The sequence below is a fragment of the Xiphias gladius genome, chromosome 10 (genome assembly GCF_016859285.1).
Source record: "Xiphias gladius isolate SHS-SW01 ecotype Sanya breed wild chromosome 10, ASM1685928v1, whole genome shotgun sequence".
In the NCBI taxonomy this organism is placed as follows: Eukaryota; Metazoa; Chordata; class Actinopteri; order Istiophoriformes; family Xiphiidae; genus Xiphias; species Xiphias gladius.
Window position 1 is genome coordinate 21,862,846 of NC_053409.1, and position 25,124 is coordinate 21,887,969.

The 25,124-nt window shown below is 38.5% G+C and overlaps 3 protein-coding genes across 3 annotated transcripts in view; all 3 read left to right on the forward strand.

Moving 5' to 3' along the window:
* The window catches only part of pcnx1 (pecanex 1), a 37,675-nt gene extending 36,190 nt beyond the window's left edge, over positions 1-1,485 (forward strand). Inside the window, exon 36 of the mRNA XM_040137423.1 lies at positions 1,468-1,485. Within this exon, the coding sequence (XP_039993357.1) occupies positions 1,468-1,485 (18 nt within the window). The remainder of the gene's footprint in view (positions 1-1,467) is intronic.
* A 1,888-nt stretch (positions 1,486-3,373) lies between these two features.
* Positions 3,374-15,190, forward strand: lgmn (legumain). The gene is made up of 14 exons (XM_040137969.1): positions 3,374-3,462; positions 3,831-3,993; positions 4,250-4,347; positions 6,871-6,952; positions 7,137-7,219; positions 7,341-7,416; positions 8,195-8,257; positions 8,454-8,520; positions 9,181-9,299; positions 10,744-10,833; positions 11,077-11,286; positions 11,428-11,598; positions 13,529-13,596; positions 14,732-15,190. The coding sequence occupies exons 2-14, from the start codon at positions 3,853-3,855 to the stop codon at positions 14,772-14,774; spliced, it is 1,311 nt and encodes a 436-aa protein (XP_039993903.1). The 5' UTR covers positions 3,374-3,462; positions 3,831-3,852; the 3' UTR covers positions 14,775-15,190.
* A 1,932-nt stretch (positions 15,191-17,122) lies between these two features.
* Positions 17,123-24,179, forward strand: chp1 (calcineurin-like EF-hand protein 1). Its single transcript, XM_040138178.1, has 7 exons — positions 17,123-17,559; positions 18,732-18,804; positions 20,024-20,104; positions 20,748-20,875; positions 21,007-21,068; positions 21,902-22,024; positions 22,561-24,179. The coding sequence occupies exons 1-7, from the start codon at positions 17,493-17,495 to the stop codon at positions 22,612-22,614; spliced, it is 588 nt and encodes a 195-aa protein (XP_039994112.1). The 5' UTR covers positions 17,123-17,492; the 3' UTR covers positions 22,615-24,179.
* Positions 24,180-25,124: the final 945 nt, after the last annotated feature.

The following is a 25,124-nucleotide window of genomic DNA, read 5'->3' on the forward strand; positions in this document are numbered from 1 at the left end:
TAATTAATTTCTATGCATTTCATCGACTATTTTGTTGGCAATTCTGACGAAGCTGAGTGTAATGAGCATTTGGAGAATTTCTTGTGTGTGTTTTGTTGGTCTTTAAATAATTTGCCAAATAAGCCTGGTATTGAATATCTGCCACGGTTTCATACATGTGAAAGCTTTTTTTTTTTTTCGCTGCCAAGACAACAGAGAAAGTTGTGGTGCGGAACAGACTGAAGTCAGAGACTTGACGGTGCAGTGTTCAACGAACTTCTCTGTTACATTGTTGTCATTCCGTTTTGATTAGTTTGAAATTTGCAAGATTACTTTGCGCAAAGAAAAAAAAACTTGCACTACAATGTTTGTTGTTTAATTTACAGTGATGCACTACAATCTTTAGATAATATCACATTTTATTTATTACTGACTCTGAATGGCCATGGTTACCGATGCCTTGGGAATGAAAAAAATGCAATCATTCTGTTTTCAGCCATTTTATTTTACTATTTTATGTTTGATAAACTTGAAAATAACTTTTTACTGTGTATGATTATATCTATATCTATATAATATATATATATATTTACACAAATATATATATATAATGTAAATGTATAAAAGATTTTGTTTTCAATATTTATTACTGTGAACATGGTATTTACACTTTGCTACATCTTTTTTTTTTTTTTAATTTTGGGACAAAGGTTAATGTATTAAGGACCATTGGTTGAAAACAAGATGCCAGATTTTTGATGGACTGTTTCACTATTTAACTTAATTCTTTTCTATATGGAGAAATAAAAGTTTGATTTATTGCTGACATCTTTAATGCGCCTCTTCTGATTGTTTATGCATTGTTTGATGGATCCCTCCAAGTCATTTTTGATGTCTGACGGTCGCTGCCGTTGTGTTAGTCAGCATTTGAGCCTGGGTTTACAGTTGGTGAAGTAAAAGCGGAGTCATCAACAGGGACTTTTGGTAAATGTACAAAATGTTGCATAACAGAAGAACTTTATTATGAAACTTGTGATTAGCAGGGGCAGTGAAGAGGTACGGTATTTTATGATCCTTTTTTTTCTGTGGTTCTGTAAGATTTGATTATGGCAGAGTAAATCATATGACAGTTCCGTACTATGCCCTTTTTAATAGCTTATTAGGTGTAGCTATTACACAACGTGCTGCAAAACTGGAGCCATTCACTGTTCATGTGTGAAGAATCTTCAGATCCAAAGAATAATGACATTCACATGCAGCACATTATCTTCCATCAATCCTTTTTTAAAACTGTTTCACTGTATGTGTATATTTCCTGATACTACCGTTTTTATTGGTTTTAGCATATTTTGGTTTCAATAATATTAATTATATTACAATATCAGTGCTGTAGTTACAAATAAATCTAATCTCACACTTACCCATTACCAGAATTTACCACACTATGCTTTATCAGTCAATTGTTTTTGACCCCTATGTATTTTTTAGGTTGCCTTTGGTAAATAACCCAAAATGAGAAAATATTAAGTAGGAAATGGTACAAGGTAATTAAAATAATTACAGATTTTAATTTGTCTGTCACGATAATCAAGAACCTATAACACACAGCATAAACTATATACAGTACAATTCCTTGATATGATTTTCAAAGTTGTTCTTATTAATGGCTTATAATCAAACTATAAATTATTAGTAAATTATGTATTAACCATTACTTGAGCCTGTATAAAACCCTGTATAAATTGTGCCTTATTAGAAAGTGGTACCGTAAAACCTTTTGTGAGTTGAGTTATATTCTTTTTTCTTCAAAGTTTGTAAAATTAAGTTTTCCAAGCACTGAATGCACAAACTTGTAAAAACAGACACAGGCAGAGAACTAAATGTTCAGACTTCGATTACGCCTGCAAGCTCTGAACACAGAATTAACAGATACTAGCTTATAGGATAAGTTCACAATTTTTCAAGGCTGTCTATAGTCAGGTGCCCATATGAACACCTGAACAGTTTTTGTTTGCCGTGATCATTCTTCCTGTTCATACTGGACATTAATAGATTCTTTCCTAAAGTGTTCTAAAGCAAGCGATGGGGGACAAAAGTTGGAATATCTCTACGTAATTTGTCTAATACAGACTAATGAAGCCTCATATTAGCTTCAGATAGATTTTGACCTTCTTTTTGAACAGAAAGGGAATTTTCTCCACATTGAAAGCACATTAAGAATCCAAACTAAGGTCTCAGGTTCAAAACTGTGTTTTCAAGTGCATCGTTTTGACCGATAAGTTTGAGGTATGCCAGACAGACATTTTTTTTGTTTTTCAGGTTTACGTCAATATTGAAAGAACTGTGTGAGATGTAGCCCTTTTAACACACAGTGCCCAAATTGCAAGGGTTCAAAAGTAATTGGACACGTGGCTGCCAAATGTTTCTGGGGCAGCTGTGAGTCGTTTCAACATTAGATCATTGCCTTTTAGATTGAAGTGGAAGGAGAGAGTGAAGGAGAGAATAATGAGGCTCAAGGAAAAAAATTTTATCAGAGAGATATCAAAGGAAGTTGGTATGCCAAAATCAACAGTGTGGTACACTCTTAAAAAAAAAGAAGTAGACCTGTGCAGACAGGAAAACTAGAAAATGGCAAACGACCTGTTTGCTCAGATTCAGCCTGATGCATCCATTCTCATTGGACGACACTTCATCATTCAGCAGGACAACGATCTTAAACATCCAGCCAAAGCAAACAAAGGTGTTTTCAGGGCGCAGAGGCGGAGTATCCTCAGCTGACCGAACCCCCACAACAAACGAGAGCTGGAGGTGGCCGGTGTCTACAGGTCGAAGACTTAAGGCCACGAAATATCAAATATGATGATTTTGTTTGACTTGGTGTGTATCTGTCCAGTTACTCCTGACCCCCCCAAAGGGCAACACCAGTTTATTAGGTCCGCCCAGCTGTAAGTAACGCAGTCCATTATAAACAGTCCCGCGGTAAAACCCCAAATCCTCCATGAAGCTTGAAAGTGTCCTGATTCAACCTTATGGCCATTTTGGATCCTGCGGTTTGTGGCGCTGTTGAATTTCATTGCACTGTGCGGACAGGTGTTTCTATTATCTTGTGTTTCTTTTATCACTGAGCGAAGCGCGTCCCTAAAACGATTTCAGCACAAACTGAACATTACGACCTTCGGGAAGGCAGGTTGTTTTTTTTTTGTTTTTTTTTGCAGTACTGTTGTATTAGTTTTAACTTTCACAGGAATCATAATCTAGATCCCGCTATCTTCGGCAAACTCACAGGTTCGTACATTTTGTTGCTGTTTGACAGTAAGGCCCCGCCCCCCTCGGCGCGCGCCCCTTCTGATTGGCTGCCGCGCGAGAATACCCATCGACGTCGGTTTTCCCGACGTCACGTATAAATGTCCCACCAACTCCTGCGGAGGATGTTGATGTAGTCACCTCAGCGCCGTATCCACCACCACAAAAAAAAAAGAAAAGGTAAAAATAATAATTTTAAAAAAGAAACAGAAAGAGGAACAAAAAAAGTCTATTGTCTTTATGGGTTTTTAATTCCGTTGGGATTTATTCGGAGTGTTTCTTTATAGCTTTAACACATTCTCTGCTGTTAAAAAGTCACTCGTTTTGTTAGCTTGTTTTGCTGCCGGCTAGCGAGGTCCTCGGGAATGGCTATCATCGTCATGTGACATCCAGGCCGTCAGGTGGCATGTGCGTGTGTGCGGTGTTTTCGTGATGGGTTCGTCGTTGTTCGGTGCCGCCCAACAGTCCAGCCCGTAAACCTGGCGTTATTTCAATGAGCGAACGTGTGTTAGCAGAGTTTTTTTTTCTTCTCCCTGTCACCCCTCCAGGAATCCCGCGGAAGGCGAGGAAATGCAACAGTCAGCCCTCCTCGCACTGCTCGGCCTGAGTCTCGGGCTGGTGAACGCATTCCCCTCCCAGCAGCAGGACAATGGGAAACGCTGGGTGGTTATCGTAGCCGGCTCCAACGGCTGGTACAACTACAGACACCAGGTGAGAGGTGTCAACCAGGGAAATCACACGAAACCGCTGCCGCATGGTCACTTTGCCAAGTGCAAACTGTTCATGACTCGTTTGTTTTCTCTTCTAATCCGCATTGGTTTAGATAAGATCTACTTTAGCCACAGATAAGTCACTGCCCCTTCACAGTGCGCGCTTTCCGGGAGTTTTTCCACCCTCTTAAAAGGCTCGGAGGGTGACTGTGATAATATGCTGCTGACCTCTACTCATTGCTCTCCCTCTCTCTCAGGCCGATGCTTGCCATGCATACCAGATTGTCCACAGGAATGGCATCCCAGATGAGCAGATAGTGGTTATGATGTACGATGATTTGGCCCAGAATGAAGAGTGAGTTGGCATCTTTGTATTTCTGAGGCAGATCTTTGTGATAGAGTGACTTCTTCTTTCCCCTGCAGTGTTTAAAAACAATCCCCATTGGACTTTACAGCGCTACAATGATGGTTCTTGACCTTCGTTCTTCCCTATTTGCAAATGTTTATATAAATGTCAGCCTTTGTTACATTGAACACACTTATTATATGTGATAAATATGTGACAAAATCTTCAGTTTTGTAAATGCTGTATTGCATTTTTAAGTTCAGTTGAGTGTGATTACATGATTTTAATCTCAAACTTTCGGGCTGTTTGAAATGTCAAAAAGTTAGTGGAAAAAAACGCCCATCGCATCTACACAGAATCCAAGGTGACGTCTTCAGATGGCTTGTTCTGTCTGATCAAAAGTCCAAAACTCGAAGGTATTCAGTTTGTCATTATACATGACAAGGATGAAAAGCAATTCCTGCCATTTGAGAAGCAGGAACCTGAGAATGTGTGGAAAAATTATCTTTCTTTTTTTTTTTTTTTCATATAATTGCCATTTATTTCTCTGCCCTTCGACTACTCAATTAATCGACTAATCATTTCAGCTCCAACTTTGGTCATTATGTACAAGCCATGTTACTGTTCAAACTTTCCACACTGCCCTAATAGCACTGAGCGCTAAAGTTGGTGAATAACGAATATGAGCTTTTCATAGGGTCAGGGCATGAAAATTATGAGTTGAAATGATTTCACTATTTCGAATAAGTTCTGATCATCTGTAAGGAGAGGTGAAATGCATAGTTTAAATTAATTAGCTGATAAACAATTAATTAATCTGTAACTGCTTTGACAATAGTTTGAGGAGAAATGTCAGTTATTTATTGGTTCCAGCTCTATTGACAGAAAATATAAGTTAACTAATTTGATACCATAATTTTGTGGTTCCAGCTTCTCAATTTTGAGTTTGGCTTCTTAAATGGGAGAGTTTGCTACTATTCCTTGTCTGACACCGTAGTAAACTGAATGACATGGCTTTTGGACCGTTGGACGAACAAAAAAGACATCTGAAGACGTCACCTTGGGCCCTAACAGACTGTGATGGGCATTTTCTCCGTATTTTCATTGACCAGACCATCAGTCGAGAAAATAATTGGCAGATAAAACCGAAATGAAAATAATAATAATAATTTGCAGTCATGTCTGTGAGGCACAGAGTAATCGCACACTCATGCTGGCATTTCCGGCGTCGCTGTGGGTTGTCGGCCCCGTGTCGGACATCGCCAGAGAAGCAGCGGTATTCAGAGCAGGCAGCACTGTAAACAGGCGCGTTATGGAGACCCACTGAGACGAGTCACAAGGAACTAATTTTAGTGCCCCTTCAGGACTTTGAAATGGAGTTATATTACTGACATGACGGCTGGATAGAGGCGTATTAGTTTAAGCACATCCACCAGTTTCAGTCAGAGTTAATGCTAATGTATATTAGGGCTTAAATTTCATCAAGATAACCTGTTCAGATGTATGAAAAAGTTAATCGTCTGTCTGGATCAAGGCTCCAGTGGAATTTAGAGGCAAAAGAAGAGTAAAGTGGAAATTCAGCTTGCTAATAACACACAGCTCCAAATGCTTAGATAGGGCTGCAACTAACAGTTATTTTCATAATTGATTAATCTGTCGATTTAGTTTTTGTTTTTTTGTTTTTCCGATTACTCAGTAGTGGGGAAAAGCCAATCAATAGTTCTCAGAACCTAAGCTGGCGGCTTCAAATGTCTTGTGTTGTCCGACAAACAGTCTGTGTCTTTCAGCACCACAGTCAACATAAGCTTTTAGTGACGGCCAGCTTTATGATATGATTTTGATAATATGTGCTAAGCAAAAGAAATGTAAACATATAAACTTTTTAGATGGGAACCGACGAAAGCTTTTTCAGGCTGCAGGTTAATTTAATTGTAATAACCAATGACAGGTTGAGGAATATGGTTATTCTGCTGTTACTAACTGTCTACACACTTCAGTATTGACCGGCGTATCACGTCTTAAAATACCTTGACATAATGTAGGTCAAGTTTTGGAGAAAAGTAATGCAAGATTGATTGTTTATCCGTATATCCGTATCGCACTCATGTGCGGTTGACATCTTTTATCAGAATGTGGTTGTGGTTAATAAATAACTTGTTTTTATAACATTGCAAACAATAGTGCAGCTGACATAGTTTCTCATAAAGACTGTACGAATCAATGTCCACTGAAACTGATAGCAGAAGCTATTTCCAGTTTTCCCCGATTTCCTGCAAAATATTGATTTCTGCGACGGAGATGATGTTCACTCTGTAACACAGCAGTCTTGTATATGATAAGGGCCTTGTTGTTGAGAGTTACAGAAAGTGATTCTGCGGTGAAAGGGGGAAAAACCTGAAGTGCTGTGGAGCTTCTGGCTGTGTCACCTGACCGGTGAATCATGCTGTTCATTCTGTTTCCCTGTCATCACGTCGAAGTGTTTTGTCAGCCGTTTTCACTTCCCTCTGTAAATCTGTATCGTATTGTGTCCAGAAACCCCACCCCTGGGATACTGATCAACAGGCCGAATGGCTCAGATGTGTACAAGGGAGTCCCTAAGGATTACACCGGGGAAGTGAGTGCTTCAGCGCAAATATTTTTACAAGAGTACAAATCAGAGCCGCTTAATCAGTATTTTGCTTTTGCTCTTGACATTCAGGCAGATTGTTTGAACAGATTTTAACATTAAAAGCAAACTTAATGACTTCTGACTGGGTGGTTTTTTAGGTTTGTCTTTTTTTTTTGTTTTTTTTCTGCAGGATGTGACCCCAGAAAACTTCCTGGCAGTGCTGAAAGGTGACTCCTCAGCAATCAAAGGTGGCTCGGGAAAAGTGTTGAGGAGGCAAGTGATAAAAAAAAAAAAACAAGAGATGGGGACAGTGAATCTGACTCCAGACATTAGAACAGCACAAAATCTGGTTTATCAAGTTATTTCTTTTCTAACCTTGTCTTTCTCTTGGCAGTGGCCCCAATGATCATGTGTTTGTGTACTTCACCGATCACGGGGCACCTGGTATTCTGGCTTTTCCTAATGATGAAGTGAGCACGTTTTTTTACATCCTGCTCTCGCTAATGTTCGCTCGTGTCATGAGCTCACCGCAATAAACACAGATGAGCTGGGTCTTGCCCGTAAAAAAGGAACCAGACACTAACATTTCTTAAGTTGTTCAACTTGTTGTTCTTGTTGTTTTTTTTTGTTTTTTTTAATACTTGATATGACACCATAAAGTATGAAGGAAGTGAGGCCATGCTATAGTTGGCTCAAAGCACCACTGTGCACAGGAACAGCCTTGCAGAGCCACGTGCTTGAGAGTAGACTCCATTCTCGTGTTCATTTACCAAATGAAGCCAAAATTCTCCGATTTTAAGTGTCTTAACGAAAACAGCTGTACAACAACTTTGTCTGGACAAAATGGCAAAATTATGAGTCAAATAATAATATATTACAGTATCCTTCAGTAAAACAGTATCCTATCCAAGAATAAGTAAATACCGCCATAAATCTGACCAGTGCCAGCTTTCAGGACTTGACAGATTTTGATACTCGGTGCCTTGAAGTATTAAGGTTTGATACCCAGCACTGTTTATATGTGGTCAGTTCACTAGCCTGTCTTAATTTCTAAGCAGAGATGCTCAAAGGGCATATACGGACAATAATTACTATAAGAATGATTATAACTACTACTGTATATGTATTTTATATGTGTCTCTATATAAAGTAGAATCCATCTGAATGGGCAAAGTATATAAAGTTTTCCTGCTCCGAAACTGTAAAATTAAAAGTAAAATTGTCTTCCCTCTCTCTCCCTCTCTCTAGCTCCATGTTGAAGATCTCCAAGAAACCATTAAATACATGCACAAAAACAAGAAATACAGAAAGGTACGCAGCAACATGCTGCCGTGTAATCTTCTAGCCTACATTTGTATACGTGCCCTTCAGTGTGTAGGTCAGTCATAAAAGCCAATCAGGTGATGATGCAGCTGTGCTGAAGGATCAGATCATAACACTTGTTTTTGTCCTTTTTAAATCTTCCATGAAAACCATTCCTTTCTCAACTACACACACACATTCACAGATGGTGTTCTACATTGAGGCATGTGAGTCTGGGTCAATGATGAACCATCTGCCTGCTGACATTGACGGTGAGTTGAACTTTACTTCATCAGACTCACTTTCCAGTAAAACCAAGAGATAATGAACCTACACAGATCAATAAAAAAGTGTCATAAACAGTATAAACTCATGTCATTTCCTTAAGAAGGTGAAGAGTGTGTTTGTTTTTTGTTTTTTTAACATCCTTTGTCGTGAATAGACCAGACTGACGCCAGCATTGTGGTTTGTGGACATAGTTCTCATCTTAGTTCTTTGTCATGTCTCTACAAACGCTATGGTCAGCATTATGACTTCTGGTAATTTGTGAGGCCAACTCACTGTCATGTGCCTGACCTCACATGTTAAACATAACTGGACCTGCACGGGACATAGATCAAAGTTCTGGTTTTATTGTGTGTAATCAAAGATGGTTTTTGTTTTGTTTTTTTTTAATTTTTTTAATCCCATTGTTTTACACTCTTCCCTCTGTGGTTTCAGTGCCTACCTCGGATATAGAAAGTCTTGACTTTTTAATTTGCATTTAGCCCTTAGTGACCTCATATCGGTCATTTAAGAGGTTCAAGTGTTGACTTTGAAGTAGTTTTGTCAAGCACACGTGTGAGTCATGAAAAGGTTTGCCTAGTGGCAAATTGTAACCTTCTACCAAACGATTATGCTCATTAACAGGAGGATGTCTATGTGTTTTTCAGTGTACGCCACCACAGCAGCCAACTCTCACGAGTCGTCTTATGCCTGCTATTATGACGAGAAGAGAGACACATACCTGGGCGACTGGTACAGCGTTAACTGGATGGAGGACTCCGATGTGGTGGGTGGTGTTTCCCCTGCTGTATCCAAATCATGACATCTACTGTATGTTTTTTTAAAAAAAAAAAAAAAAAAAAAGTTGTTAAAATTTAAGAAAATTGAAATCTAAAGTCATCACAGTTGTATTGATGAATGCAATGAGAGTAAAGTAACTCGTCCTGTGAGACATCAACAATAAGTAACATGTTTTACAGTGACTCAGTTTCAGAGGATTTCAATTTACCTTACAAGTGCTTTCATTTCTTACTCTTTAAATGAAACTTTAAAGGAATAGCTGTACATTTTGGGAAATATGCTTATATGCATTCTGGGTGAGAGTGAAATGAGAAGATGGATGCCACTCTTTTGGGGAAAACGGGGCTAGTCCGGCTCTGTCCCAGCAGTGACAAAATTCGCCCAACAGCAGCTCTCAAGCTCATTAATGAACACACGACATCTTGTTTATATATTCCGCATGGAAAATGAAGTGTTAAAATTACTATTTTTTGGTTTTGCAGGGGTTATGCGCTGGACTATTTTTTGGTTTCTGTACCAATTTAATCAAACAAGATATAACATTTTAAAAGTCAACTAACTCTCTTCGGGAAAGCAAATAAGCAGATTTTCCAAGACATCAAACTACCGCTTTCATCTGTTACACTTCAACTGAGCTGCTTTTATGGCTTAGACATTGATGTTACCTAAGCTGTTTTCAGTGTTTACAGACAAACTACAATTCAGTGCCTACTGGGGTTACTTAGGAACCTAAACATGAAACAAAATTTAAGATCCTTTCAGCGATTACAGTGCAAAAGAGACCTCAAGCCCCTTCAGCGCTTCTTCAGTTGACACTTCAGCTGCTTTCCCACAATATTTTTGCATGCAACGATAAAACAATTTAGACATTCAAACCTGTGCAGACTGTTCACACATACAATTTATTGCGTAAGTGAGCAATTTCAGGAAGCAAGCAAATTCGATTTTTCTTCAGAAAGTGTAGTTTCTTGTAGTTTAGCTGTAATTTCATACAATTTATTGGTAATTTTACCACTCTGTTGTTGACTGATATTAAACAGTACAATAGTTACTCTTACTATATGTAGTCCAATAAAGGTTTCTTTGCTGTTCCAAACACCTGGTGTCAAATAGGCAGGAAAAGGAAGTGGTGAGTGTTTCCATACAGCAGCAACAGAATAAGACTTGGCTAGTTTGCATACGCATGTAATAGCACCTGTGGGCCTACAATACTGTGTGCGTGTATATATGAGCATCACAAAACAGAAACTTGAACTTCATCAGTGAAAAACAAAACAAAGTACCAGCCGCAGTGTTTTAATTTGTAATCCACGAGCAATGTACAGTTTTACAGATTATTATTCCATCTTTTTGGAAATGTTTTGTTGCTTAGAACAGTTCTGTCTGTGATGTTGTTTTTACTTATTTATTTTCTGACATCGTGCTTCCAGGAGGACCTGACAAAAGAAACTTTGCTGCGGCAGTTCAAGATTGTGAAGAGCCACACAAACACCAGCCACGTCCAGCAGTACGGGAACAAGGTGAAGGAAAAGAATGAACACTGTTTGTTTGTTTGGGGGGGGGGGGGGCTGTAGAGTTAACTACCTATTACGAACCAAAAGAATTTGTCTCTTCTAACCAAGAAACATTTTGGGGGATGTACGGCTTTATTTTAAATGTCAATGACTGGCATAATAGTGATGGGGAAGGAGAACTGTGTGAAAAAATGTTTGTTTCCTGCCCTTATTCAATTACTCATCTTGAGTTTCTTATTTTCTGTATAGACAATGGCCCACATGAAAGTGATAGCATTTCAGGGTAACCACAAAGCAGACAGCCCCCCCACCCCTCCGATGACCCTGCAGCCAGTTACGAATCTGGATCTGACCCCGAGCCCTGACGTTCCTCTGGCCATCCTCAAGAGGAAGCTGATGGCCTCCAATGATATCAGTGTTGCAAGGGGCCTGCTGATGGAGATCAGTGCCCACCTCAAGGTGAGGAGTGACAAAGCGCACTTTAAGTGGGTCATGCAAATCAGATTTATCGCGAAGATTTAACTGCACGAACTAAACATTTGACGTGACAGTTGGTCACGTTACAGATTTCTAACGGCGTGTGAACCTGCGTGTGTTCAGGTCAGGGAGATGCTGGCTGAGACTATGCACCAAGTGGTCGAGAGGGTGACCGGTAATAAGCTCAAGGCCGAGGAGGTTCTCAACGACAGAGCCGAACTGTCCCAGCATCAGTGCTACAAGGCTGCAGTCGACCACTACAAACACAACTGCTTCAACTGGCACAAAACTGAGGTGCACAGCTGCTTTCTCCTCATTGAAATCAGACTGGGGATGTCCTGTCCAAATTCAGAAAGTGTCGGTGGTTGACGCAACGGTTGATTAGTCAGTTTTTCTAGGATTCATATGTAGCTAATGGTTTAAACTTACTCGCGTGCCGAGTGTCTGGTTCTGCTTTTGAAAAAGGGTAAACACCAGATCTGTTTCCCATTCTATTTCTATGCTATTCATAAGTAGGTATCAGATTTACATTCATTTGCCTTTTTGCATTCAGCTGAAACTAATCCAGAGATTAGTGTCAGTATGCAGTAAGAGCAGAATAAACTTGAATTCTTACATCATTAATTTATTAAAACAATATTCTAAAGTGTTATTCCTTAACACATTAGGCCTCATGTAAAATAATTTTTGTATTTTTAATCTTGTTTCAACCTGATGAATGGCACCTGCTCATGAGGGGGCTGGACGTCCACAAATGTCACAATTAGCGTAACCAACGCCCACAAATAGCAATAAAAAGGCTGCCCATTCTGCTTTATAGGCCTTGTGCTCAGCAGCCATAGACTCCATAGTATGGAGAAGCACATTTGTTACTGATAACATTAACGATGAATCTGTTCTCTTCAAGTGTCCCAGTGAGACATGACAGTGAGCCAGCGTGAACAATCCCAGGACCCTGAAACTGAAACATATTTAAACTCCAAATTCGTTCAAGTTAAAGCATTATAATTCTTCAAACTAGGAATTTTTCTTCCCTCTGTGGAGAGAGGCAGACTGTCTGCCTGTAACTCGTACGACATGTTCTGACAACTTGCTGATTTTGTTCTTTACACATGAGAAAAAATAATAAATGCCACGAATTTGCTTAAATCACTCATACGTGGCACCTAAGAACAGATCTGTTAGTATGAAAACGTTCATGAGGCCAATTGCTACCCACGATGATCATGTGAGATCAGCGATGCAGGAGAAAGAGAAATATGAGAGAAACGTAGACAGTAAGTATGCCCTGGTCGATCAGAAAACAGTCAGAATTGGACAATAATCATTATGAATTCATTGTCTCTCAAGTCCCTTAAATTTCATGTAAGTGCAACTATATAACTGATACGTGGCTTTGGTCGAGCTAAAATGATTAGGCAAAAACATCAGACCCTCTCTGGTTCCAGCGGCTCCAGTATAAAATCTTTTTTTTCTGATTTATATCACTGTAAACTGAGTATCTTTGGGGATTAGACTGTTGGTGCAACACAATGAGACATGTGAAATCGTTCTTTGTTTTTCAGATACTGCGAAGGCCAGTTTTAATTATTCACTGACATGTTAGCGACCAAACGATTGATCAGCTGATCAAGAAAGTAAACAGCAGATTAACTGATAATGAAAAGTATCGTTAGTTGCAGATCTAGAGTTTGCTTTTGCATTTAAAAAGAAATCAGTGAAAATCTTGTATCAAAAAAGTGATGATGAAGTAGACGAGGCACAAAAGTAAAAACCACACAGAAGGTGTTGTTATTGCTCTGTTCCCCATGGTTGCCCCCGGTCAAAGAGATGTTAGAAGTAGTTCAGTAGTAACAAGATCAGACAGAGTATCCCCGGTAGGGATGATTGTGAATCCGGAATAAGATAAGATACTGTATGATGATGAAATGCCTGAGAGAAGCTGTGCAGTTCTGACCAGAAAAGGAAGTTGTATATAAAAGCTGGGGTGTTTGTTAGTCTCATTCTGTCTGATGAGAAATTCTTGATTGTATGAAAAAACCCCACAGTATTTTCCCAGATACTTTCACGCAGCTGTATGGGTTAATTCAGTAAATCTTCATTACAGGCGCCACAAATACCATAGGGGAAATAAAACTTTGGTCATTAACATTTAAAGAGTCGCACGCTGTGAAACGCAGACCGTGGTGACTCTTCTGACATGTGACGCCCTCTTGTGTTTCAGTATGAATATGCTCTGAGACATCTGTACGCTCTGGTGAACCTGTGCGAGAGAGGATACCGCGCAGAGAGGTATGGTCTACTTCCTGCTTAATAAACCTTTTTTTAGTTTATGCAACAGAAAATGTAGTTATTTGTCCATAAAAGAGAAATGTCAACAAGCGTCTGTGTGGGCAAAGCCTGACATATCATATTCTTCTATTCCATTGAGCTCAGTTATTGTCCAAAGACCATTGAAAACATGTCAGTGAGCCACGCTGTTGCACTGGGTGACATGTTCCTTCATTACCATGAACACACACACACACACACTGTAGTTTATTTTGAATCCCACATTCATATCAGCTGGTTTTAGTCTTTTCTGACAATAACCAAAGCGTGTATTGAAAATATACAGCAAATTGTGGAATATGTCTTATCCTGTAAGGAAAAGGTTTGACCAGTATGGACTTTTCAGAGTGCATTGCTGATATATTTAATATTTTTAGGCAAAAATGATCCATGCATTTATTTATTTATTTGACCGTTTTTAAGATAAGCTAACACTTTTTTTTTTGATTCTAAGCGTTTTAAATTAAGTGTGAAGTTTTACATCAGCAAGAAACACAGTGAGGCGCAGAGGTGTAGAAAAAAACTGTACACACGCATCTGAGTTACAAAGTTACAAACTGCATGTACTGTACAATACCCTGGATCTACCTGAGAGACTTGAGTGTGAAGAAGTTTCAAACGTTTCAGTCACAAATTTGTATTTATAATTGCAAAGCTTCTAAAACTGCATGTGGACCTCCTTTAAATAATGCTAAGCTTTTGCATGAAAACCCATATAAATTACAGTGTTTTAGAAAATGCAATTACTGGTTCCAGCTTCTCTAATATGAGGGTTTGCTGCTTTTTAAAAACTGTATACCACAGTACATGGATTATCTTTGGGTTTAAGACTATTGGTTATACAAAAGAAGCCATTGAAGATGTCATCCTGGGCTATAGGAACATTTTTTACCAGTTATTAAAATTGTACACACTAACAGACTAGTTGCAGCCCTGTATTAATCTTAATTTCTACCAAAATATCAATGTAACCCCAGTTAAGTGAAGAGAAAAGGAACTGTCTCATTTTGAAAGGTTTTTTTTTTCTTTTTTTTTTTTTTTTTAAATCTTTTTGTTATTTGATCCTGAAGTCATATTGTCCTGTTTCTCTCTGCAGCATCCAGCTTGCCATGGACTCTGTGTGTCATTTCAGCAAGTAGAAGACATTCTACAAATCCATTAACGTCTCAGATTAGACTGCTTCTCTTTGCACAGTTTAGGAATCAATCTGACTTGGGAGTTGACATTGTTTTAAAAAAAACTCTATAACACTTTGGTTTTTTTTTTTTTAAATTTTTACCGAGAATTTTAAGTGTTTTATGATGAATTGCACTATCACTGTAGATGATTTGTGGGTGATGTTTTACTGCTTCTGAGATATATATAAAAATATAATTTTTTTTTTTTATATATGTATAAAACCTGTAAAATCATGTAATTTTGCTTTGTGGTACAAAAGGCCTGGCATGAATGTTTGATTGACATGTAAAGGACATACCACTAAATATTGAATGTTTGAGCCTCAGCCGACTGTGTTGTAACACAGGGATCTTGAAATAAAATCTTACAGACCAAAACGGCCGAAAAAAACCGACTCTTATTTCCAATGTTTTTACCTCTTGTTGATATCCAGCGCAGGTTTCTATTCTTCCTTAATGTCAAAAGGACACATTTTTTAAAAAAAAACACTTTCTCACATGGTAGTATTCTTTACACATTAGCAGTAGCTAGTCTTCAGAAGAGGATTTCTATGGTGTCCCAATAGTTCTACCTAAGCCTATTTTCCTATGACCAAAAACCCTTCTTAAGTGTGCAATCCGCCACCTGATAGACATGCACACCGACACACATCCTCTTTTTACCTGAACCTGTGTCAGCTTTACGGGGATTTTTGATCTCCCTTTGAGCTTCTTCGTACGTTTAACAGGATGATAGTTCTTTCCAAAAGAAGGAATTTAGGCATTTTATTTAGCCTCTGTCCCAAGTTGGGAAAACCGAATCGTGCTCTTTTTTTTTTTTTTTTCCCTCTTCTTGAATACATATTAGCAAATATCTGTGTATAACAGGAGGCCTTTTCAAATGACAGACAAGACAGTTGAGACTTTTGCTCTCTTGCTGTTGCATTTCATTTTTAAGTTCAAAAGTTTGAGAATTTTGCTCACTGAAAATGAGAGATGGAAATGCAAAAAGGGGATTTGTCTTTAAATTTCAGCTAGTGATTTGATGTCAAACCAGCAGTATGAATAACAGGGAATATTATTAATGTTAAAAGGGTTTCATTTGACTTGTATGCGTGTTTGCTAGCCAGTACTAAGCCCAGAGTGCATTAGCAGCTAATAGAAATGGCATTAGTTTTTGCAGGTATTTGGCCATAGACCGAAATATTGAACCTGCTGACATTTTGACCCGATGATGGCGCTAAAGGAATGGTGAATCCTAATACCCTTGGTTATTCACCGACTTTTCCTTTAGTGCCAAACCGATGACACTGCCACCAGCCTCGGCCGTGCTTTGCGCGCAGCCCCGGTGCCACAGATCCCGCTGGCCGGCAAAGGGCAGGGGGTTTCTGTTGTTTGACTTCGGACGAGAAACCACCACGTCAAGCGAGGACTACTGCGTTAAACGGTATGAGACAGGGAAATTACGAATTGCGACATCTAGTGGCAAAAAGTTGACTTACATATTAAGCGTGGAGCTGTATTACATAGGAGTGAAATTTTGTTTGGTTGTTTGGGGGGGGCTACATCTTATTTAATAATCTACCTCTTCATTTATCATTTGATAGCTGACCTTTCATTATTTGACCTACAGTTTTGTTTTGTTTTTTACAACACTTTTTTTCTATATAACACTTGGCTTTGAATTTATTGCAATGTTTTGCAAATCATTGCACATTTTGCTATTTGCTGTGATTATTTATTTTTTGATGATATACGCATTTATTGTTGTGCCTGTCATATATTATTTCAGATTTTATCATTAAATGTGACGATTAATTGTTAAAGTAGAAATTAATTTATTATTATTATTATTATTTAACTGATTAATGGTAAGGGAAAAAATATGAAAATTTTCAAACAGATAATTGGAGGTTAAAGGAACCGTATATGTATTTTTAAAAACCTAACAATAAAACAGTTATCTAGCAATATTATTTATCAGTGTATTAAGTTGTATTTTCTGACTCGTCTAATGACCCAATACAACATTTTGTCCGTTTTTGGCCTCTATGGAAATTTTAATACTTTCAGCGTCTCACCCACTGCTACGGTTGAGATGGTTTCCGTAGCAGGATGGTCCCCGTCGCAGCTAGCTATTCTTTGGCATGACTGGAGGGAATCCATGAGCTTTATAATAGATGTCCGCTAGCTTTATTTTGAATTATAAGTAGTACGTTTATTTGTTTAACAGAGTCACTAAAATTGTATTTTGAGTAGAAAAATACTTGCGTGCAAGACATTATCTTTGAATTTTGAGCAGGCAGGAAACTCTGCTACCCAATTGCGCGGGGGGCGGCCCTGGTAGGGGGTCGGCCTTGTTCAGTACCTGCCCACCAGTTTCACAAAGCAGGAAGACAACCTGACCGAAACCCCGTCGTTGTAATATGAAAACACGACAGAGGAGAGAAAGGGAATACTAGCACAGAGAATACCCGCAGAGTTACATCGACAGGAGGACAGAAAACGGCTGCGTTAGTTCCCGGCTGCTTTTTTCATATCGGAACGACCAAAGGGCAGGAAGCAGGTTTTCAGCTCGCTAAGTTAGCCTGCTTGCTAACTTTAACGTCGGTCCGGGTCGAGATTCTTTCACAGTTGGTCTGGTTGCGCAAAAGGGGATAGTTACTTTGCTCGGTTTTAAACCCCCGTTAACGTTTCATCATGGGATCCAGAGCGTCATCGTTACTCAGAGAAGAGGAAATTGAAGAAATTAAGAAGGAGACCGGCTGTAAGTTGAGCTCAGACTAATTCCCGTGATGCAGATGAAGACTCTAAACTATCAGCCACCGTACTTAAGCATTAACGCCATTCAATTCAGTTAGCCTGTTACTGAAAGCCTCTCTTTTCCTATGTTAAACCCCAAAATCACTTACCAATAGGAAGTTGCGCCAGTGGCGGTGATTGTGTGACTTACATTGCTGCTGAGCCTTTTCTCTCAGCTCCGTAACTGGACAAGTAGTGTAGGAAAATAACAGAATACATTTACTCAATTGCCACACTTAAGTACAATTTTGGGGTATTTGTACTTTATTTGATTATTTCCATTTTCTGCTACTTTGTACTCCGCTACCTTTTAGAGGGAAATTTTGTACTCTTTACTGTTATACATTTATATGACCGATATGCACGTATCTGTCTGCAGTTTATTTAGCCTAATAAAATGAATGCAGTCTAATACAACAGTCCTGCAGTAAATCCCACCTCCACGGAAGTAATTTGAAGGATGTAATTTGTGTTCCTGATTATACAGAGAGGTTTTTCCTGTAATTTAGCCAATGCTCAGTGATATAAATGGGTTGGACAAAAGAACAGAAAAACCTGTCCATTTAACGCAGTACCATTCAGCAGCACCACAAAATGCAGCCTCCCGAAATGACCATAAAGTTGAACCAACACCTCTCTAAAACAGTTTGGATAAAAACTGAACATTATAACCTTCAATTATGGCTGGATGTACTGCAGGACTGTTGTTTTAGACTTCATGGTTGGGAACCACTGAACTACCCTACCTAAGTGTATATAAAGTAGTTAAAACTGGCTCAACATCGAGCAGCTACAACAGTAAAATACTGCTTAAACACAGATGAATCAATAACAACAATCTAATGATGTTATATATAATAATATATCAGTCACAAGGACCTTTTTAAGTTAGATAGTTTAAGAACTGTTTTTGAATGGAGTATTTTTACATTAATATATTTGTAGTGTTACTTAACTAAAAAGATCTGAGTACGTCTTCCACCACTGTGGGCAATAATTCAAACATACAACCCCTGAGGAAGACTTTTTAAGATGACTATTTAGGTGGAAAGTTATTTTTCCGGAAGCAGTCTATATCTCTTGTCTTCTGGTCATTTGGTAGTAAAAACGTATGTCTCTTTGTTATCTTACCCACAGTCTCCCACAGTCAGATAACTCGCCTGTACAGTCGCTTCACCAGTCTGGATAAAGGTGAAAACGGCACTCTCAGGTAAGCAATAATATAACCACCATTGTGTGAATAAACCCATTAAACACCAACTAGTAGATGTGGCTGATAAGTTAGGTTCCTTTGCCCAGCAATTTGGCAGGTGACCAGCCATTTACTGTTATACAGGTCAGATTGGCTAGGTAAATGACAAGTGATTGAATTTTGCAAAAGCCTCACTTTTTTGGGGACTGCTTGTAGTGGTAAACTTATTACATTGAAGACAAATATGAAAGATATTACAATGGATTTGATGACCTTGATTGTAAATAGATTCTACTAATTTGGAGTTGGGCATTTTATGTTGCACTTTAAAACAAATTTTACTCTGTGAATGCACTTCAAGGTTGAAGACAACCTGTTGTCGTTTGATAAAGGCTGTCAGCCACAGTTTTGCAAAATATCATTCATTTTCAAATGGGTTTCACAGGAAGTCTTATTGAACTCAGTATTCAGTGAGACCTCAGGTTGATAATTCTCTGGTGCTTGATTAACTTCTAGTTAACTCTTGTCACAGTCTGGGCAGAACAAGCAATAGGTGAAGAAATTGGTAATCATTAAAGCTGCTAAAACTTTAGATTGAAACTTAGTTTTACCCAGCCCTTTGATTCGGCAAAGAGGATTCATTTGCAGACCAGCCTCCCAAGGATAAAATAAAATAAAATAATCTATATACAGTTTTGTAGGTTTCACAGAACTCACTCTTTTGAGAGACGTTGTGTTTACACATAACAGCTTCTTGGCTTCACTTGTTCTTGCTCCATTGCTTTCAGTCACAGCACACAGTCAGGTACAGCGTCATATATGTCCAAGGTGACTTTCTTATTATCCATCAGAGGTACAACAGTCAAATTTAACATATGTCTAGGCAGGCTAACTTCCAGTCCCACTGATGGACTAAAAAACTTTTTCAAATTTCACGATTTATTCATGTGATATATTTTCCCAGACAAAAAATAATTTTAAAAATCAAAATGATTTATTTGACATCCTTATTTCCTCTTTTCACCTTTTCCTGTTCTCATATTTGCAGTCAAATCAAGTCTGATTTTAGATTATAATGAAGACATGGCCTGTGTCAGTTCTTTTTAAAGTAGATGACAGTCGAAGATCTGTGGTAAATTGTCATTTTTAATTTTTTTAATGGTTAAACTTTTGATGTCCTGCGTTAAAATATGTTATGTTGCATTCTCACTTCCATTATATCTCCTGATGTCTGCAGTCGAGAAGATTTCCAGAGGATCCCAGAGTTGGCCATCAATCCTCTGGGAGACCGAATAATCAATGCATTCTTTCCTGAGGGGTGAGTTGTCCCGGTTATTGGTCTGCAGTGTTTGAGCGATTTTGTTTTGCGCAGGTTGTGTTTGAGTCACAGACACCACAAAGCTGAACCAGATCATCATGCTTTTTAGTCGTGGCTCCTTGACCGCAGACTTAAGAAGCTCGGTCTTTTCTGCCAATTCTCCGTAGAAAAAAAAAAAATCAACTTGGGTTTTTGTGCACCACAGGTTCTGTATGTATATTTGGCAGTTGTTTGGCTGTTTTATCAGTCTGGAAGTTGAAAACCAGATGTTCGCAGATGTATCATTAAATTCCCAAAAAGTCACATGTGTAGGCGTCGTAATTTTAGCCATGGCTTTTAATGGTTTCGGATGGGTTCCTGTTGCTCTGGTTTAGGCTTGTTTGCTTTAGAAGAGCTTGAGAATAGAAGTGGAGGGTGTTTGACTTGGTAAAATGGTGTTAGGTTACGACTTGTTTGAGTTTTCATTGTGTTTCCCACACAGCCAACGTTTATTTCAAGTATGAAGGTAATCTGAGCAAGGCAACACACAAGAATCAGTGTCAGTTTATTTTGTGTTTGTTTGAGATCCAAAAGGTTGGATTAAATTCTTTATCTCATGGGTTTTTTTGTTTTTGTTTGTTTGTTTTTTGTCTGTGATTTTTAGAGAGGACCAGGTAAACTTCAGGGGCTTCATGCGGACCTTGGCTCACTTCAGACCGATTGAGGACAATGAGAAGAACAAGAACTCGACTGCCAGCGAGCCACTCAACAGCAGGACAAACAAACTGCTCTGTGAGTGTGGAGCTCGGTCACACAGGCGTGTCCGGGTGGAGTTTATGACCAATATCATGAAAATTCCCAGGATTACATAATATGCGCTTTACTGTGTCTTTTACGACTTCCATATTTTTATATTTCTCCAGTTGCTTTCCGCCTGTATGACCTTGACAGAGATGACAAAATTTCTCGGGATGAGCTGCTGCAGGTGGGTGGATGGTTTTTTTCATGTAAATAAGACTCCGAGTCACAGTACGGTTTGTGGAAACGGCTGCTTCACACGATAACTCAATCGGCCAGATGGTGAATAATTACATTTTAAAGACATCTTTTCTTTTCTTCATGGAAATCCATTATTACCTCTGAAAATATTTGCTATTCATTTTTTTTCTTAACAAGGGAACAAATGCTACTGTTTAATATCTATTTTAAGGTGCTCCACAGAGAGAGGGATTTTGATGTCAATGAGAGGACTTTGCCCTTGTGGTGATTATGATGTGACATTGCTCCTTAACTACAGGTTGATTTTTCCCAGACAGTCTAATATCCTGTATTTTGTCATCCTTTGCACTCCCTCCGTGTTGTTTGTTGTCCCTCCGGGAAGCCCTCTCGGTTTCAGTGACATTGTGTGACCTGTAATTGCTATAAGCTCGGGGTTAAATGACTCAGACAGATCCCTTGTTTTGCGCAAAACACTTCTGTGTCGCCTTCTCCGTGTGATGCACCAGCCCGTAAGGCTCGAAACATGTAACTCAAAGTAGTGTTTGTCTGCCTGTTTTTTTTTCAGGAAATATGCGTTCACTGTTATTTATCATCATGTAATTCTTACAGTAAAGTGTGGCTGCGGTTTGCTTGGCATTTAACTGAAATACCTACAAATTATCTCGGGCAGGTCTTAAATACCTGTAGTATTAACATTGTTTTCAAAACAGTTCACCATATTGTTTGGGCAACCATCATGATTAGTATTTAATCTTTACCATGAGATGTTTTCACTGGAATTCCTTAACCATAAAAGGACTTTTTGTTCATTCTTTACAGGTCTTGAGGATGATGGTTGGCGTAAACATTTCAGATGAACAGCTTGGCAGCATTGCTGACCGGACCATCCAGGAGGCTGACACGAACGGGGATAACTCCATTTCCTTCAATGAATTCATCAAGGCAAGTTTGGTGGTCAGAGGGCATCTGTCATCTTACATATACAACTATCTTGTGTACTTACTTATGCTACTGTATTCTTTACTTTGCGGTCTTTGACCTAAACTAGTAACTACATAAAAAATGCTATGTGAAGTGCGCTCTTCATGAAAGCTCTGACCATGTACCACTACCATGAGCACATGCTGTACATTTTATGCATTAGAAGCCCTAGTGGACACCTGGAAAGTCCACAGAAATGGAAAATAATATATTCCCCACAGGACATATTTTACAAAGTACAGAATGGCTTTCAATGAGAACCTGTATCCTTGTTTATTTACTATAAAAGCAAGATACACAGGATGAATACCTCTAAGTTAATGCAAGCCCTGGTTTTTCAGGGGGACATATTTCATGTTTTGTGTGTTTGAGTTAATAGAAATACATTGTTTTTGTGTGTGACATTGCAACGCTGTGCCTATTAAACATTACAGGACCACAACATAAAAGTGTTATTTTTAGTAGCTGAACTTGATCTTTTTTGATCCTTTTCTCAGGTCTTGGAGAAGGTGGATGTGGAGCAGAAAATGAGCATCCGGTTCCTGCACTGAGTTTCATTTTTTCTAAGTTTGAGTGGAGCTTCAACGTGTCAGTTGATGTAGGACACAACCTCATCCTGCTTCTCTGCAGGCTGCTGTGACCCCCCCACCATGAGTAAACACTGTCAGACCAAGCATTAGGTAGATAATGTCAAAGATCTTGAGTTTCTGCCTTTGCACTGCTCTATAAACAAAGGGAAAAGTTGCGTGCCTTGGGTTGTTTTATGCAATGTCACTATGTATTTTTTTCCGAGTAATGGAACATTATTTATGAGAAAACTTGTAGAGATGGAGAGATAGTAACACTACTGTTCCACTTTTTACATTAATAGGATTTATAGCACAGTATGGTAAATCTTTTTGCTATTGCAACGAGTACGTTTACTCATACTGTTCCATGGATACTTATCACAAGCTGCATCTTTGTCCATACAAATATGCAATTGTTCAAAGTGAAACTTGTAAGATGTGTGATGCCACTTCAAAACAAATAGTGTTTTTAATGCTAACATGATCTTATGACTCCTTTTTTTTTTTTTTACTTGTGGCAGAGCAAGTTAGACCAGCCAGCTCTAAGTTTGTCCCTTGAAGCAAAGCAGCACCTGCTCCACAGATTTTTGTGTTTTACTCACTGAAGTGCAATGGCTTTGGTTCTCCTTTGTAAGTTATTATCTCAACAGTAAACAGGAACCGATGGCCATGTTTGTGTGTTTTGTTTTTCACATGAGTTAACCTAGCTACTTCCAATAGATTTTAAATACCTGTCTCAATTGTTGGACTAAAACCAAAGCAAGTTTGACCTTCCTTCAAAGCCAGTAACCACCCGGGGCCTGTTGGAGGCACTGCTGAATCTCTTTGTTTGTTATGTTGTATATAATGAACTGCCTATTAATTTAAAGCTAAAATTGTGGCGGCAAGAATGAAAGTTTCACACAAAATGCCGCTATGTCTTTGGCTAGTATGTAAGTCTCCACTTGCACCGGATTTGACAGGTAAAGATAGTATATTTGCAAAATGTTACAAGGATTTAACTGCCACTGGGGCTTGCTTTCAACAGTCTTTTCTTCCTGATTGAGACGTAATAAAGCCGTGACTAACAGCATCAGGCCCTGTGGTGGGAACTGGGCGGTGGACCAGTTAGTTTGTTGACTCAGAACAGTTAAACTCATGATCACGTGCTATGCCTCTGTTTATATGATCAGTCTCCCTGTGGCTAAGGAAAAAAAAGTCTTCGTTAATTTATGCGCTGCTCATGATTTGTCGTGCATTTTATTTCGCCACTGAGCAGATCCATATGATTAAAAGAGAATCCGATGCATTAATGTGTATTTTCTGTGCAGGCTAGTGTACGATGAATTGGAGTGCTTATGTCTGACCCTTTTAATCGTTAATTTAAGTTTGTTAAATCATTACAAGAACACCCTCCAGCAGCTGAGTGCAGGAAATACAGCTCAACCATCTTGTCAATCATTATGTGATTATCAATCAGATATGATTCACATGTTATGTGATGTTGGTCTAGGTATTATCAAAGTGATTCATGAATTTGATTCGAATAAAATAAGTGCTATCCTTTCTTTGTGTCATTTATTGGGAAGTTGTAGTTTGTTTTTGGTTTTTTTTTTGTTTTTTTTTTACTTTTTACCTTTGTATCTGGGTTTATTCCAGTTGATTGTATGAACTCTTAACATGTCAGGGGCAAGTCAAAGGTTGAGACTTAAATCTGTTACTTTTAGCATGGATATGAGAAATCCAACTTGCAAAATAAAGAAACAATACATAACAAAATTAAACCAATTTCAATACTTACCCATTACCTAGCACTATGGTACTTAAGTAGACCTATTAATAGTAATACCTTTAGCTACACTACACTTCTGAGGAAGATGATGTACTTAATACTCTGTAAGAAGACTACTACAGTGCAAACTGACTAATTAGAAATACTGAATGACAAGGAAGACGTAGGAGAAAATACAAATGAAATATGAAATAACTTGTTTTTCAATACTCTACCCACAGTAACTGCAGTGTTAAACAATTTAATTCATCCGTAGCAAAACGTACAGGTCTTTAAACGGTGAGGCTGGTGTAATTTGACTTTTTCTTATGTTCAACAAATCTCACGAAAAGATGGAATCCACGTTAGCCCAGTTCTGCTGCTGCTCACTAGTTGACTTCGAAAAATTAGACTTCACGTGAAAAAACAAATTAATGAAATGTGATTGAATTAGATTAGGGCTGCAACTAAGTTATTGATATTGATTTTTTTTGTACATAATAAATAATTGATTAATGGCTTTAGTCAGTAAACATTTGAAAGGTGTCAGACAAACAGTCCAACATGATAGAAATTTACGCGGAAGCAGCAAATCCTCAAATTTGAAGCGGGAAGCAGCAGAAAGTTGACACGTTTGCTTTAAGAATGATTTTTTTTTTTTTAAAAGATGAATTTCATTGAAAAATGTATACTTAATTTCCTATTGATCAAATACTCGATTAATCGACAGGTTGCTTTGGCA